Source organism: Podarcis muralis, chromosome 5, assembly GCF_964188315.1.
Source record: "Podarcis muralis chromosome 5, rPodMur119.hap1.1, whole genome shotgun sequence".
In the NCBI taxonomy this organism is placed as follows: domain Eukaryota; kingdom Metazoa; phylum Chordata; class Lepidosauria; order Squamata; family Lacertidae; genus Podarcis; species Podarcis muralis.
Window position 1 is genome coordinate 48,833,579 of NC_135659.1, and position 16,074 is coordinate 48,849,652.

General features: G+C 43.0%; 1 protein-coding gene across 2 annotated transcripts; it reads left to right on the top strand.

Annotated features, from left to right (window-relative positions):
* The first annotated feature begins 1,840 nt into the window (after positions 1-1,840).
* On the top strand, positions 1,841-16,071 carry LOC114598346 (cytochrome P450 4A2-like). 2 transcript variants are annotated; one of them, XM_028732022.2, is made up of 13 exons: positions 1,841-1,876; positions 2,850-2,993; positions 3,878-4,022; positions 5,787-5,831; positions 8,013-8,140; positions 9,091-9,225; positions 9,320-9,467; positions 10,779-10,885; positions 11,842-12,032; positions 12,705-12,838; positions 14,151-14,215; positions 15,471-15,553; positions 15,903-16,071. In XM_028732022.2, the coding sequence occupies exons 1-13, from the start codon at positions 1,841-1,843 to the stop codon at positions 16,069-16,071; spliced, it is 1,530 nt and encodes a 509-aa protein (XP_028587855.2). The 2 variants fall into 2 exon arrangements, with proteins under 2 accessions (XP_028587855.2, XP_028587853.2); XM_028732020.2 differs by lacking the exon at positions 1,841-1,876 and having other exon boundaries at positions 2,808-2,993; positions 9,091-9,221; positions 9,313-9,467.
* Positions 16,072-16,074: the final 3 nt, after the last annotated feature.

Sequence of the window (16,074 nt, forward strand, 5' to 3'; positions counted from 1 at the left end):
AATAATAGCCATAAAGAATGTTGGCTCCAGAACCCAGCTGCAGCCCTCCTGCATATTTTGTGTCACCCATGAACAGATGCATTCTATCCGAAGCACATTTTTAGTCTTCCAGCCATCAGTTTTTCCTATGGCTTTTTCATGTCTTAACGTTGTCTTCCTTTATAGAAATAAATTTAATTACCACTGCTAACAGACAAATCTACTTTACCCAATTTCTCCTTCTCTCCCCTGAGCATAGCTGCCAGGGCTGGTTCCTTCACCACCACCAACTTCCCCTTTTTATGGTCTCCTGTGCAATTGACAAGGTTGGGGAAAATGTCTGTCTATTTCACTGACAATATTTTATTATGTTTTTAGATATGTTGGAAGCCACCCAGGCCACCCAGATAGATGGGTGGGATATAAATAATAAAATTATTATTATTATTATTATTATTATTATTATTATTACTACTACTACTACTACTACTATTGAATAGGACACCCCTGTTTTCATCAGAGAAATGTTGGAGGGTATGAGTTCTGGCAAGCAGAATTGAAAGCAAAAAATATTTTCCCCAAATCAAAATATATCTCAACGCAGCACTCTTTACTTCCCTCAAAACACTCACACCCTTCCATCTGAAGTTAGAGAGACTCCTGGAGATATCTGAGACAATTTCTTCTGGCTAATCAGCTTTCTGTACCACTCAAACGATCCCAATCCAAAAGTATACTGCTATGGCCAAGAGGTGCATCCTATCTATCTCCAGACATTAAAAAAAAACATTTCCAAAAGCTTGGAAATTAACACCTGTTCAGGACTGCAGTCTATCAGTGCTATGGTCCTATATACTCTCACCTGTGTGTAATTCCAGTTGAACTCAGTTGGACTTTCTTTTGAGTAGACATTAGTATGGGGCTGCACTGTAAAACTACCACCCTTAACACACTTATAGTGCAGCCCATATCATGTCTATTCAGCTTTGTTGAATTCAAAGCGGTTTACTTCCAGATAAGTGGATTTCAGCCTTACTAAGGAATATATTTCATGGAAAACAGTGGGAGTTGCTTCCTTTAAATGAACAGATATGGGATTATGCTGCAAGACTGAAATCCTATGTACAATTACCTGGAAGTAAGTCCCATTGAAGTTACTCAGTCAGACATCTCAAGCTACAGTGTGAGACAGCCAGTGTAGTGTAGTAGTTAAGAGTGGTAGTCTCGTAATCTGGGGAACCGGGTTCGCGTCTCCGCTCCTCCACATGCAGCTGCTGGGTGACCTTGGGCTAGTTACACTTCTTTGAAGTCTCTCAGCCCCACTCACCTCACAGAGTGTTTGTTGTGGGGGGAGGAAGGGAAAGGAGAATGTTAGCCTCTTTGAGACTCCTTCGGGTAGTGATAAAGTGGGATATCAAATCCAAACTCTTCTTTTTCTTCTTCACAGATGGAGATGCTTAAATATTTCAGTTCAATTGATTTGCAGATTGCACCCTTTAAGTATTTCCCTAGGGTTAAATAACCACCTACTTATTCCATGCAAGTCATCGCATGGGTGTCTAAGCAAAGAACAACTGTTTTGACTATTGGACACACTTGTATGAATCACCACTTTCTCAGTGTTATTACTTCAATGAGTTGTGGGTACAGGTTGAAAGCACACAGTTCAGGGTTGTAAGGCAAGAAATATGGGCCTATCTTTATAGCCTTCTGGTAGTAAGTTCTTGTGGCACATAGACTCCTTGCTTATTGAAACCTGTGGTGTGACTGGCAAGCAGATCTTTTGCTTGGAAGATATCTTCTAGAGCACAGAGATGAGTTGTTACCTGCCTTGGAAGTTATGGCATGAATGAACCAAACCATGTTGGCTACTTTTAAGAAGTTGGATGTTGGAAAAGTAGCTTGCAAGAGTCAGGACATGGGCTTATATTACATTTCCAGTGAAACACATTCATAGAAATGAAGCAAACACATCAAAGGATTGGGAGACCTAATGTAAAAATCTTCCTCTGTCACTGGCTTATTATATGGTGTTGGACTCATTATTCTAGTACCCTTTCAATCCAAACTACCTAATAGGCTTGAGGTTGCCCACCAGCGATCCAGATGTCAGACAACAGGAGGTAGGGGATGATCCTTGAGCTGGCACCAACCCTCAAGGAAGGACCAGAAATACTGTGAAATGGTTTATCCTCTGCCCATTCCCATCATGAGAAAGATAACCTTGATTATCAAGTATTAAACACAGCTGAAAGGTCTACCAAACCAAGAAGGAAGTACTCTCCATGTTCAGATCTCTTGGTGTGGATTGTCCAACAAGGTGACCAAAGTTTATGTTAGTCCCCAAACCAAATCTGAATCCAGATTGAAATGGAGCTATATGCTCACCTTTCACCTGAGATTAAAATCTGTGACCTGTAAGAAGCCAAGGGAAGCTCAGTATTCCAACTGGGTGAAGGTCCTCCTTGTGAATCCTAGAATGTGATTCATAACCATGGAATGTATACATATTTCTGTAATTGATATCCAACATACAACGAAGTTTCACCTTTACTCTGTTTAATAAACTCTCTTAATTGAAGCAGGTCAAAGGCTAGATGAGATGGTAAACTGAAAATTTTCCTTCAGGGCTTCTTCAAGTCAAGTATTATGAATGGGGTGATTATTATGGGAGAAACAGCAAACAAGGTTGCAACAGGAGGCTTATGCAATAGCAAGTGTGTGCTTGTCATCTCCCTGACTATTGGCTACAGTAATTATTCTTGGAAGAATAAAAGGAGAAGGTGACACAAGACATCTCAAGCCACAGCTCTAGAGACACTACCATCATGGTTTTCACAACAGAGAAAACAGCAAGTCTCACTTTCCAGATCGTGCAACTATGTGCTGGCTTCTGTCTGGTTTATGTGGTGATTAAATCCACCCAGTTATATTTCAAGAGACAAAAATTGCTCAAAACTTTGGAGAGTTTCCCAGGTCCTCCCAGCCATTGGCTCTATGGTAATATCCACCAGGTAAGCAAAAAGATACAGTATATGTGTGTGGACAATTGAGCTTGGAAAAGATGCTAGATTTGGGTGAAATTTGGGTATAATGGGGGCACCGTTTGACTTGTGTTTTAAATACTTTTAAATTGGTCTCTTTTTAATGTATTTTTATTAAAGATTTCTTGGTTTGCAAAAGTACCTGTATTTTTCACTCTATAAGACGCACCAGACCACAAGACGCACCTAGTTTTTGGAGGAGGAAAACAAGAAAAAAAATATTCTGAATCGCAGAAGCCAGAACAGCAAGAGGGATCACTGCGCAGTGAAAGCAGCAATCCCTCTTGCTGTTCTGGCTTCTGGGATAGCTCCGCAGCCTGCATTCGCTCCATAAGACGTACACACATTTCCTCTTACTTTTTAGGAGGGAAAAAGTGAGTCTTATAGAACAAAAAATACGGTATGTGCAATGTCTCTTTTTTCAAGTTACATTTTCCGCAGGTCAGTTTCATTTGTTGAGACATTAGTGTTGCATTAGGAAGAAAGGGGGGGGGGAGAGGTGGAGGGGGCCATGGTGGGTGGGGGTGGGGCCAGGTGGTGATGTTTCTATTTTAAATTGGTCCCTTACATTACTGGAATTGTTGTTTATGAGTGGTTGTGGCTTCCCTGAATCTATCAAACGGACAGGCTTCTTCAAACACTAGCAAGCATTTATGAAAAAAAACCACCTGCATACGGAGAGACTGTGCATGGAAACTGGCAGACCTCTTTGAGATGTGCTTGGTACCCCATTCATTTCCTACTGAAGAGAATTAGGTAGATGAAAGTTCTCAAATCATTTCCCCAGCTTAGGTCACGTGTCGCACTTGAAAGAGACGGGAGTGCAACTAAAAATGGAAATCCTATCACTGCAGATCACCAGTCATGCAGAGGACCTGAACATGATGGAGAAGTGGGCTGAAAAATTCCCTTACGCTTTCCCCAGATGGTTTGGGGGTTTTGTTCCTGCTGTAGTTATCACTCACCCTGATTACGCCAAAACTTTATTCAGCAGAAACGGTAAGTGTGTTTCATTGAGGATAATTCATTTTTTATATGTAGGGTGGCCATTTGTGCATCAACAAAAATGAGGAGATGCATAAAACTTGCATGTGCAACTTTAGAAATAATTACTATAATTTAAATAGAAATACATTTTGCCATAGTGGGGGGAAATTGTGACCAGGTGAATTATGTGTCTGCTCAGTCTGCTATCCGGGTGCCAACTAATTGCTAACTTCCTGCTCTCCCTTCTCAAGATTCTTTGTCCTTAAACCACATTTGGACCAGAGAGCTGCTTAAACAGAGCTTGCTTTCAAATAGAGGACTATCCTCTGTAAAGGTCCACATGGCCACTTTATTAATAAGTTTTAATGTTGGTTGTTTATTATTATTATGTTTTTAGTATTTTGCTGGAAGCTGTCCAGAGTGGCTGGGGCAACCCAGTCAGCTGGGTGGGGTAGAAATAATAAAATTATGATGTTGTTGATGATGATGCACCTCTAGATACAGAATGTTCTAAAGAACATGCTCCAGACTCTGCTTCATTTTATGAACATGTGTCTATAATACTAATAATTAATTTATACAGTAAACGCCCCATTTATGCACATTTAATATGTGTGCAACTGTGCACATCCACACTGCACCGAACCCAGAAGTAACCTGAGAATATCACAAAATGGTCACAAAAGGGGTGGTGTGGAACGGGGTGTTTGCTGTTTCAAAGGCACACAATTTCACTTAATTGCACAATGCCTTGGAATGTAACCTCCATGTAAATGGGGTGCTTGTGCGTGTTTTGCCTGTACCCCACCTTTTCCCCTGATCAATAAGTTCAAGGGGACTTACTGATAAAAACAAAAAACCGATATGAATCTTAATCACAGATAAAAGATTTCTAAAACCTTTATGTGGTTAGATTAATGGATGTGGAATTGCCATGATAAGGAAATGTCTCACAAGGCAAATAATGAAAGGTCTATAGTTTCTTGTGGTATCACAGAGGAGGAATACCACAGGCCTTAGACATGGCTTGCCATAGCACATAAAAAGGTAAAGGGACCCCTGACCATTAGGTCCAGTCGTGACCGACTCTGGGGTTGTGGTGCTCATCTCGCTTTATTGGCCAAGGGAGCCAGTGTATAGCTGGTCATGTGGCCAGCATGACTAAGCCGCTTCTGGCGAACCAGAGCAGTGCACGGAAATGCCATTTACCTTCCCACTGGAGTGGTACCCAGTGGCGTAGCGTGGGTTGTCAGCACCCGGGGCAAGGCAAGTAATTTGCACCCACTAACCCGTGGATTTGTGCCCCCTAACCCGTGGATTTGCGCCCCCTAACCCTAACCCCCAGATGTTGCGCCCGGTGCGGCCGGCCCCCCCTGCACCCCCCACGCTACGCCACTGGTGGTACCTATTTATCTACTTGCACTTTGACATGCTTTCGAACTGCTAGGTTGGCAGGAGTTGGGACCGAGCAACGGGAGCTCACCCCATCGCGGGGATTCGAACTGCCAACCTTCTGATTGGCAAGCCCTAGGCTCTGTGGTTTAACCCACAGCGCCACCCGCATCCTGCCATAGCACATACATACATCTAAATAATACTGATTGCCATGCAAAACGTGTACATTTTTGTGGCTCAACTTTACTGTGTCTCTCATCTTTTCATTAAAAAAACACACAATTTAACAGATTTCCAACATGAGTGCTGAAAATGTTAACTCTTGCTGTAAATTTAAATTTGTGACACTGATTGGTATGTTTGACTTTTCTAATTTTCTAGATCCTAAAGCTAAAGATATCTATGAGCCCTTGCTTCCTTGGATCGGTATGTGTACGAGTTACTTGTCTTCGCGTCGTTGTCATTTACAGAATACAAGGGCGTTGCAATCTTAACTGTCACCCAAGCCTTAACTTGATTTCATTTTGGAGAGTTTTAATTCTCCTTTCAGGAAGAATGGTTGGGGAAGTGAAGCATTGCCCTCTCGACAGCCGTGTCACTGCCACTTAGGGGTATGGTACCATGGTATGGGGCATGTTGATGGCATTGTTTGGGTTCCATGGGTGTTCCTGCTGGTCTGGGCATGCAGTATAAACTTTGCTACCCCGTGCCTTGTCCCCATCCCAGTACTGTCCCATATGACAAAGATTTTAGTCATATGGTACTGATTTTATGGGCAGTTGCATCTAGGTTTGTAATGTGCTACTTGTCTAAGGGATGAATTTAAGGATTATCCCATATAGCCCAATGGTTGCCATCAATTTGATCTGAATTAATTTTATAATGAAATGATTTTAGAATGTTGTATTATTTTATTGTTGTTAGCTGCCCTGAGCCCGGCTTCAGCTGGGGAGGGCGGGATATAAATAAAAATGTATTATTATTATTATTATTATTATTATTATTATTATTATTATTATTATATCATGGCACCACAGCCTAACATTAGCTAATACCAATCCATTCATCTCTTTTTCTGAATAATAATAATAATAATAATAATAATAATAATAATAATACATTTATTGTCATTGTACAACCTGTGTACAATGAAATTTAACGAGCCTCCCCCCAAAAAAACACTCAATCTCTTATTCAACAACACACCACCTTGCAAGTCAATTTCACTATGTTATTTTTCATTCAACAGCCTAACAGCCCACGGATAGAAGCTATTTTTTAGCTTGTTGGTACGGCTGATTATACTTCTATATGTCCTGCCAGAGGGTAGAAGATTAAAGAGGTGCTGGCCGGGGTGTGAGTCATCCCTGAGAATTTTTCTCACTCTCCTAAGGCAACGATCCCTTGCGATGTCATCTAGCGGACTCAAGGGACAGCCCATGATGCATTTTGCATAGAACATAATGATATTTGGTATCTCTTCTCTCTGCAATTTTTTGTTTCATAGCTCTTATTGGTATTTTGACGACAAACCTAAGTTTCTTTCTTCTGGCATTTCCTACATCTCTTGTTATTGCTGTTACACAGTTCTTGGAGTCATTGGCTTTTCCCCACTGATGAATTCTATAGCAATTAAACAGTATTCTACAGATCAGTGGGAGGTTCTTGCTACTTAGTACTATGCACTGCATAAAGGTGCAAAGGAAAATGACATTTTCTTTATGTTAACGAAGTTCTCTAGAATCAATCTGTGAATATGCTACAGCCCACAAATTGCTTTCTTAGGCTGAGATCTCATGCACATTTCCCATGAGTAAGACCCACTGAACACTTTGAATTATGGTGCTGGAGGAGAGTCCCATTGACTGCAAGAAGAAGAAGAAGAAGAAGAAGAAGAGTTTGGATTTGATATCCCGCCTTTCACTCCCCTTCAGGAGTCTCAAAGCGGCTAACATTCTCCTTTCCCTTCCTCCCCCACAACAAACACTCTGTGAGGTGAGTGGGGCTGAGAGACTTCAGAGAAGTGTGACTGGCCCAAGGTCACCCAGCAGCTGCATGTGGAGGAGCGGAGACGCGAACCCGGTTCCCCAGATTACGAGACTACCGCTCTTAACCACTACACCACACTGGCAAGAAGATCAAACCTATCCATTCTTAAGGAAATCAGCTCTGAGTGCTCACTGGAAGGACAAATCCTAAAGCTGAGGCTCCAACACTTTGGCCTCCTCATGAGAAGAGAAGACTCCCTGGAAAAGACCCTGATGTTGGGAAAGATTGAGGGCACAAGGAGAAGGGGACGACAGAGGATGAGATGGTTGGACAGTGTTCTCGAAGCTACTGACATGAGTTTGACCAAACTGTGGGAGGCAGTGGAAGACAGGAGTGCCTGGCGTGCTCTGGTCCATGGGGTCACGAAGAGCTGGACACAACTAAACGACTAACCAACAACAACAACAACAACAAACATACTGAGCTTTGCACTGTGCAAATATCTTTGCAAGAGGATTTGAAAAATCAAAGGGGACAAATCATGGCAAGAGTGGGTGTAATAACATGAATCCTTTGCTATGTACACTCTAACTAGTCTATTGCTATTTGTACCCATAGGGAGAGGACTGCTTGTCTTAAATGGACCCAAGTGGCACCAGCACAGGCGATTGCTAACACCAGCTTTCCACTATGACATTTTGAAACCCTATGTGGCACAAATTGCAGATTCAGTCAAAGTTATGCTGGTAATTAACCTATTCTCACATTGCAAAAGAAATGATATTATAAATACTCAATTCTGTATCAGTTATTACTGGGAAGAATTACCCCAGTCCAGTTTGTGTGTGTATTCAGCCAAATGGTAGCATGTTATTCAAAATACTGAGCTCTGTCAATGAAATAATGGAGACTATGCCTTATCACTTCCATCAGTTCTGTGCCCAGGCACCTTAGACATGACCCGCATTCCTCCACATGGTTGCCAGCAGAGAAGTCTGTCTTTTCTTTGAATTTCCAAAGACTCATCTGTACCATGTGTATTGCATGATCCCCCCCCCCATACATTTCATATACAGTGCAGTAGTAATTTGTGCACAAGTAGCCCCATGGTCATCCTGAAACATAGTTGCACAAAAGAACCTAGAAATCTGTTGCACACATATATAATGAGAACTCAGCATATTGCATTTTTAAAGCATTAGGAGTTGTATCCCATGAGATTACCTTACAGTGCTCCTGACATGATATATATTATCATAGCAACCACCAGTCACACTCATCTGTGGCACAAATCCAGTGGCATTGCTGTACACTAGCGCACAGGCGCATGGCTTGGTGCATGTTGCACAAGGGCACTTCACATTGCTACACAGGCGCAATGAAACTGAATAAGGGATTTGGGAAATATCAGATATGATGCTTTCAAAGCACTTCCACCTTTAAGGAAAAGATACAGAGCTTTCAGGCGGTGGGTGGAGTGCAAAAGCAAATATTCTGCCTACACAAGGATTTCTCCTAGGGCAATGGAACATTCTCATCCTCTCCACCCCTGCCTTAAATCCCCCCAACCATTTGTAGCAGACTTGGGGATGATTCAGGGAATGTACAGAGAGTAATCGTTGTTCTAGCATGATTATTTACTTGGATACTGCCCAAAGCAAGCAACTTAAGCTTCCTCACCTGTTTCTCACATCAGGATAAATGGGAGAAGCTGATTGCAGAGGACCCCACAAAGTCTTTGGAGATGTTTGACCATGTCAGTTTAATGACTCTTGACAGCATCATGAAATGTGCATTCAGTTACAAGAGTAGCTGTCAGACGGACAAGTTAGTACTGTCAAATTAATACTATTGAAGGTTCTTGGTGGCATGGCCCATATCTGTTTATCTGAAATATTCCATTTTTCTTTTCCTCCAGAGAGCAGGATTATTATGTCAATGCTGTGCAAGATATGACTCTCCTAGTGTTTCAGAGAGTCACCTCAGCATTTCTGCGGAATCAGCTCATCTATTCATGCACCCTGTCAGGACGGCGCTTTAAGGAAGCCTGCAGCTTGGCACATCATCATACAGGTATCTTACAGACATTGACAGATTCTTCTCTTCTTCCTATGCGAGCTTTACCGAAATGGACTACTATAAGCAAGTCCTTTGGTTCAACAGGATATCTAACTGATAATGAGTGGCATAGGAGCCAACTCCTAGGAGCTTCCAATGAAATCTCTGAGGGGGCTCCCCCACCAAATACATAGGCATCGCCATTCAAGTGGTGTGCGTGAGCCACATCATGTGACTGATTATGTGCAGCGGGGCTTACCTGTTGGCGTCCGTCGTGAGTGGTGCCGAGGGTGGTCCCAACTGTGCAAGAGCTAATAGTTCTGTCCTTTATCCATTGCTTGATGTTGAAAATCGGTAGTGTTGGGATTCAAGCAAACCTGCCTGAGAGCATCTAAGCTGAAAGTTCTGGAATCTCTTTCTCAAATACTCTTTCGTACAGGGTCACTAAGTGCAGGAAAAGGGTCTCTGCTGGTGTTCAAGAGCAGCTCTTCATTGTTGCTTTATAAGTTCTCCAAAATTATGCAGAAAGACAACTCAACCTTTGTAACCAGTATAAATTATGCAATTTAAGGACATTGCATAATTTACACTGCAATCCAGTACTGTACATGTCTGCTCAGAAATAAAACCCATGGCATTCAATGGGATGCTATCAGGTAAATGAATATAAGACTGCAGTCTTATTTTCCTTCTGGTACTCATGGGAACAAGCCTTGCTACTCCTCGAGCGTCTAGCATCCTCTGTCCAGCCCTAATAAGGCTTCAGTGTCCAGGGAGATTATCTGCAATCAGATGGCACCTGCTAAATTACAGTTGGACCTAATGCAACATTTTAGGGTGCAATCCATACCCTCATACTGGGAGAGCTGGATGGGACAGAGGTCTCCCTCCACTCTTGGAGGGGTGTAAGCATCACCCCACTGGTATGAGGCTCCCTGTTCTGTCCACTGAAGGTCCTTCTGCTAGTGGTAACCTGTGGAGGGGTTGATCTGGCAAAGAATCCACAGGATCCCATGCCAGTCCCACTTGATAGCCTCAGGCCCAGTCACTAGGTCAACTGCAGTCAGGTGTAACCCAAATCAGGCTTCTGCCTTGTGTTGAAGGACGGCTGTGGATACCATGGTGGCTACATGACTCTCTCATGCCCCTCCATTGCCTGATTGCACTGCCAGTTGTATATTAGCTGCATTTTAAAGTAACCTTCATTTTGGATATTTTAAAATATTTGCCACCTGACCTAAACTCAAGGGGTAATATGGGGTTAAAGAAATAATGAGAAAGAAATGTGATATGTTCTTGCTGATGTAATTTTATTTTGTAATGTAGAAAAAGTAATTGCAGAGAGGAAGGAATCACTTAAGAATGAAAGGGAACTTGAAAAGATCCAGAAAAAGCGACGCTTGGATTTTTTGGACATTCTTCTTTGTGCCAAGGTAAGAATTTATATGAAGCACTTTAGCATCCTCTACCTTACACATCTTTTACAACTGGCTCACAAAGCAAACAGCTGGCCAGATATTTGATTAAATATAGTTCACCTTGATCTTCTCTTTACGAATTGCACAGAAAGGACATCTTTACCAGGTCCATTAAGGTAAAGGTAAAGGTACCCCTACCCATACGGGCCAGTCTTGACAGACTCTAGGGTTGTGCGCTCATCTCACTCTAGAGGCCGGAGCCAGCGCTGTCCGCAGACACTTCCGGGTCACGTGGCCAGCGTGACATCGCTGCTCTGGCAAGCCAGCGCAGCACACGGAACACCGTTTACCTTCCCGCTGGTAAGCGGTCCCTATTTATCTACTTGCACCCGGAGGTGCTTTCGAACTGCTAGGTTGGCAGGCGCTGGGACCAAGCGACAGGAGTGCACCCCGCGACGGGGATTCAAACTGCCGACCTTTCAATCGGCAAGTCCTAGGCGCTGAGGCTTTAACCCACAGCGCCACCCACGTCCCTACACCAGGTCCATTACTGTAGTACTAATGATGAGAAAAGGTGACAACTCTGCCCCTACTTTTTAGGGGACTACAGAAGTGTCAGCTTCCCCTTTGTCATCCTTTTGTATCATTTTATGGGCCTTTTGAGTCTACAAGAGTTACAGATTAGGGGGGGAATGGACAGTGAGGTTGAACTGCAAAATTGTTAATCATGGCAAAACCAGATGGCTGTGGTCACTTCCTGCTCAAGACACAGAGGAATAATCCACTATGTGGGCCACTGAAGCAGAAGCCAATCTGTAGAACAAATCTAAGAATCCCATTACTGTGACACTTTTTGGGCTGGTGTTTTCATTTACATTTCCTCTTCATGTCTATTGATATAAAACACAATCACGATATTTTTCTTTGAATTATCGAGTTAGCTGCTGATTACCTATCCCCTACTTTGTCAGGATGAAAATGGAGTTGGGTTGTCTGATGAAGACCTGCGCGCTGAAGTGGACACTTTCATGTTTGCAGGCCATGATACTACGGCCAGTGGAATCTCCTGGATCCTACATTCTATGGCTCAGCACCCAGAGCACCAGCAGAAATGCAGAGAAGAAATCAAAGACATTCTTGGGGATCGAGAGGACATCCATTGGTGAGATCAATATTGTTTGCCTTTGATCCCCCACCCCCGAGTGACTTAAACTGAGGTCCAAACTTGAAAACCTTGAGAAGAATGTTATGGAAAGTCTTCCTACTCTTTTTAAAAACAACAGCAGCAGCAACAACAACAACAACTGAAAAGCAGCTGGGGGAGGCTGCCAGTTTCAGAGAAGGAAAGTTGGGTGGGAGGCACTTCTTAATCAATGGGTGGGGAATTTCCCACCTATGGGCTTTCCAATTTGGCTTTTGAAGCCATTCTGCCTAGGCCAGATCAACCTGTTACTCACCTGACATCATCCCCCAAAACCCAAGAACCCAACTAAGATATGTGATATGAACTCTCTCCAGTGACCACTTGAGTTAGTGGTTTTTATTCCTATTATACAAGGTGGCAGACATAGCTGCCAACTCCTTGGGGCCCTGGGTGCCTGATCAACCATAATATTCCCCATGAAGGTGCCAGGCACCCACAAATTTTGGTGCTAGGGCCATGCATGCTGCATGGTCACGGGGCCAAGCTGCCACTCCTGGTGGTAGAAGGGAAAAGAAAACTCAAGCCTGGACATTTGATAAGGTTAACAGAATGCTTTCCAGATATTGCACTGCTATCGACACCCAGTGTTTTGCCAGCAGAAAGATGAATGGCTTTATTTGCAACTTTCAGGGATGATCTTGGTAAGATGACCTATACCACAATGTGCATAAAGGAGAGTCTCCGACTAAATTCTCCAGTTCCGGTAGTGTCCCGACAACTGAGGGAACCCATTACTTTTTTCGATGGACGCACTTTACCTGAAGGTTTGCATATTTTCTTTAAGAGCGAAGTTCTGTTTTTCATTCCCTTTTACTCATTGTAGAACCTCTAACCCTGAAATTAGATTGCAGCTCAGAACTTCAGTATAAATCCAGGGTGACTAGACTGTGAGCCTTCAGATGTTGCTAGACTGCCAACTTCCATAAGCTGCATCCATTATGGCCAGCCATGATAGGGGTTGCAAACCAACCAGAACTGGAGGATCGCAGATTAGCTACTACTATCATAGTAATACTGACTGAACTTCAGCAATTCCAGCTGATTTCAGATATCCCCAAGAAGCACCAAAAGAGGAAGTGCAAATAAATATAGATCATTTCTTCAATCACCACTTGGTTAGGAACATAGCAATGGACAACTTGTCTAAGGCCCTGTCATGGACTGGGCAGAGGAGGAATGGTGGAGACCGCTTCCCCATCCTGAACCTTCCAGGGAGGAGGAAGAGGACGACAGTCTAGATTTACAACAAGGGTTTGAGGGAGGTCACAACTAAGAGGCAGATGAGGGTAAAAGTTGGGAAATCATGGGAAGAGCCAGAGGGAACCTGGCTGACACATTGTCATTAGAAAGCATTCCAGACCCACCATCTTCCAGAACCCAGAGAGCCTTAAAAGTAGGCGAGCAAAGAGCTCATAGAGGAGATGATGAGAATGACAAATGAGGAAGTGGGAGAGACTGGGGGTGGGTGGGTGAAGAGTCACTCAGACACCACCATTATCCAAGAGGCTGGGTTCTATAGCCTCTGTAAAGATTGAAATAAAAAAGATCTGTAAGAAACTTCCTCTTGTCTTTATACTTTCCTGGGCAACCAGCTGGGAGCCACTGACAGCATCCTGACAGTCCCTTGCAGGGGGATATGTGCACATACCAATACAAGGGCAGAAGAAAGGCGGCAGAGGCGGGTGGCTTCCTTTCCCTGGAAAGGGGCAGGGGTGCCTTCAGCTACACCAGCATCCTCCTTGTGCGGAACCATATATGTGAAGCACAATAAAATGAGGTTTACCCATATTTATTAGTTTGCACTTTGATTGCAGATTTGCTAATTAACTGCTGATCCGTGCAGTTTGCATGGGAAATCCATTGCTGAAACCACTGTATGCACATATAATCATCAACAACAGAAACATAGCCAAGAATCTGAAGAGCTATTTTAATCAAGCCCCTCGATGATATAAGGTCCAAAACTCCTTGGGTGCATAGCATTAGTTGTTGGTCTGTGATCTTTTGGTGAGTTCCAGTTCACTCACAATTCTAAAATGATGTAATCACTGTATTCTCCTGTTCTTTCTTTTACAGGATTTAGAGTTTCAGTTGCCATCCATTGTGTTCATAAAAACCCAAGTGTATGGCAAGACCCTGAGGTAAATAATTCCTTTTATATAAGGGAAAAGAATAACCACAAAACCTACCAACGTACGGGGGCAAAGAGACATCTTGTTTTTCCCTGCAAGAGCACAGTGGCCATTTTGGGCATGATCTTGCGCCATTTCACGCTGAGATCTTGCACCAAATAAGCATTTTGTGGGGCTGTGATCTTGTGTGGTGTCCCAAAATGCATTTTTGGGGAGCTGTGAGAACACAGCCCCCCCGAAGCACATCTTTTGGGCTCCATGGTCTTGTGAGGGTCACGTGACATGCATGGGAGCACGTCCTGGTTTGGGGTCTCAACCTGTTGGAGGGTATGTAACTATATAGTTAAATTCAAGCATTTAACTACAGTATGTTCTGAAGTTCTACAAGGCTCTAGGATGCACATGGGCCTCTGTGTGATGCAGCAAATGCCCATTCACATAAATCTTCTTGTATAGTTTAATTGTGGATGGTTTGATTTTAATGTTTATATAACTGGCTTTTAGTCTCTGTAAACCATATGGAAGCCTATATTGCCATTAAATAGTGGGCATGTATTTGGTATCTACGTGCATTTCCCACAAGCTTGCTCTCAATTCTTTTTAAAGGTAAAGGTAAAGGGACGCCTGACCATTAGGTCCAGTCGTGGATGACTCTTGGGTTGCGGCGCTCATTTCGCTTTATTGGCCGAGGGAGCCGGCGTACAGCTTCCGGGTCATGTGGCCAGCATGACTAAGCCGCTTCTGGCGAACCAGAGCAGCACACAGAAATGCCGTTTACCTTCCCGCCAAAGCGGTACAGTTAATCACTAAAACAATAGGTATGCTGCTGTGATTAATGAAAGAGATTTATGTGGCAAAACATTTTGGCTTCCACCTTAGCAGCTGACAAAGGCGGAAGCTGAAGCATTTTGCCACATAAGTAAACCTGTTTTGTTAACCACAGTAACATATCTAGCTGTGGATATAGATCATCATAAAGATGGGGAAGTTCTGCGTGTTTACTAGCTTTTCAGATCAATAGATCTTGCTCTTATTTTAGGAAGCTCCAACAGCTGCCTACAATGGTGCAATGGAAACCTAGAGGATGCAAATATATACACTTCCCCATCACACTTGGAACAATGGTGTTTCTTTTTTATTGTTCCCTGAACAATATGCGTTATTTAGCTCTCCTATATATCCATCTCCTCTCGTGTCAAAAGTAATGCTGCAATTTAGCAAGCAACAACCATTAATAAGGTACCCAAAACCTTGTATACTTTAGGTATTTGATCCTACAAGATTCTCTGCGGACAACCCATCTCAAAGACATCCTCATTCATTCATCCCTTTTGCAGCTGGATCAAGGTGAGTCTGAAACACACCCTTTTTAATAGCATTGACTTTTTTGAGAAGGAGAAGAAAAGTTTGTGTTTTGTCCCCAGGCAAGGTCTACCAAGCATGACTTTAAGAATTATAGGAAGAACATGTGTGCAACAAATATAGAGAACCTTTTGTCTTTCAGAAAGCTTTACAATTCATACAGCTCTTTTCTCAGGTTAAGTGTGGGATTCGCAAATTAGGCAGAAAGTAGGTGTCACCCATACTCAGTGTGCAAAAATCACGGACTACTACTTTGACCTCATTTAGTATAGACAGAGATGCATTTGAATTTGATCACTTGATGATATTCATAGCCCTTTTCCACTCTGATTAGGAACTGTATCGGGCAACAATTTGCTATGAATGAGATGAAAGTAGCTCTTGCTCTAACGCTGCTTCGCTTTGAAATCCTGCCAGACCCATCAAAGCTGCCCATTCCTATCCCTCAGATGGTCCTGAAGTCTGAGAATGGGATACACCTCTTCTTGAAGAAACTTGACTGATAT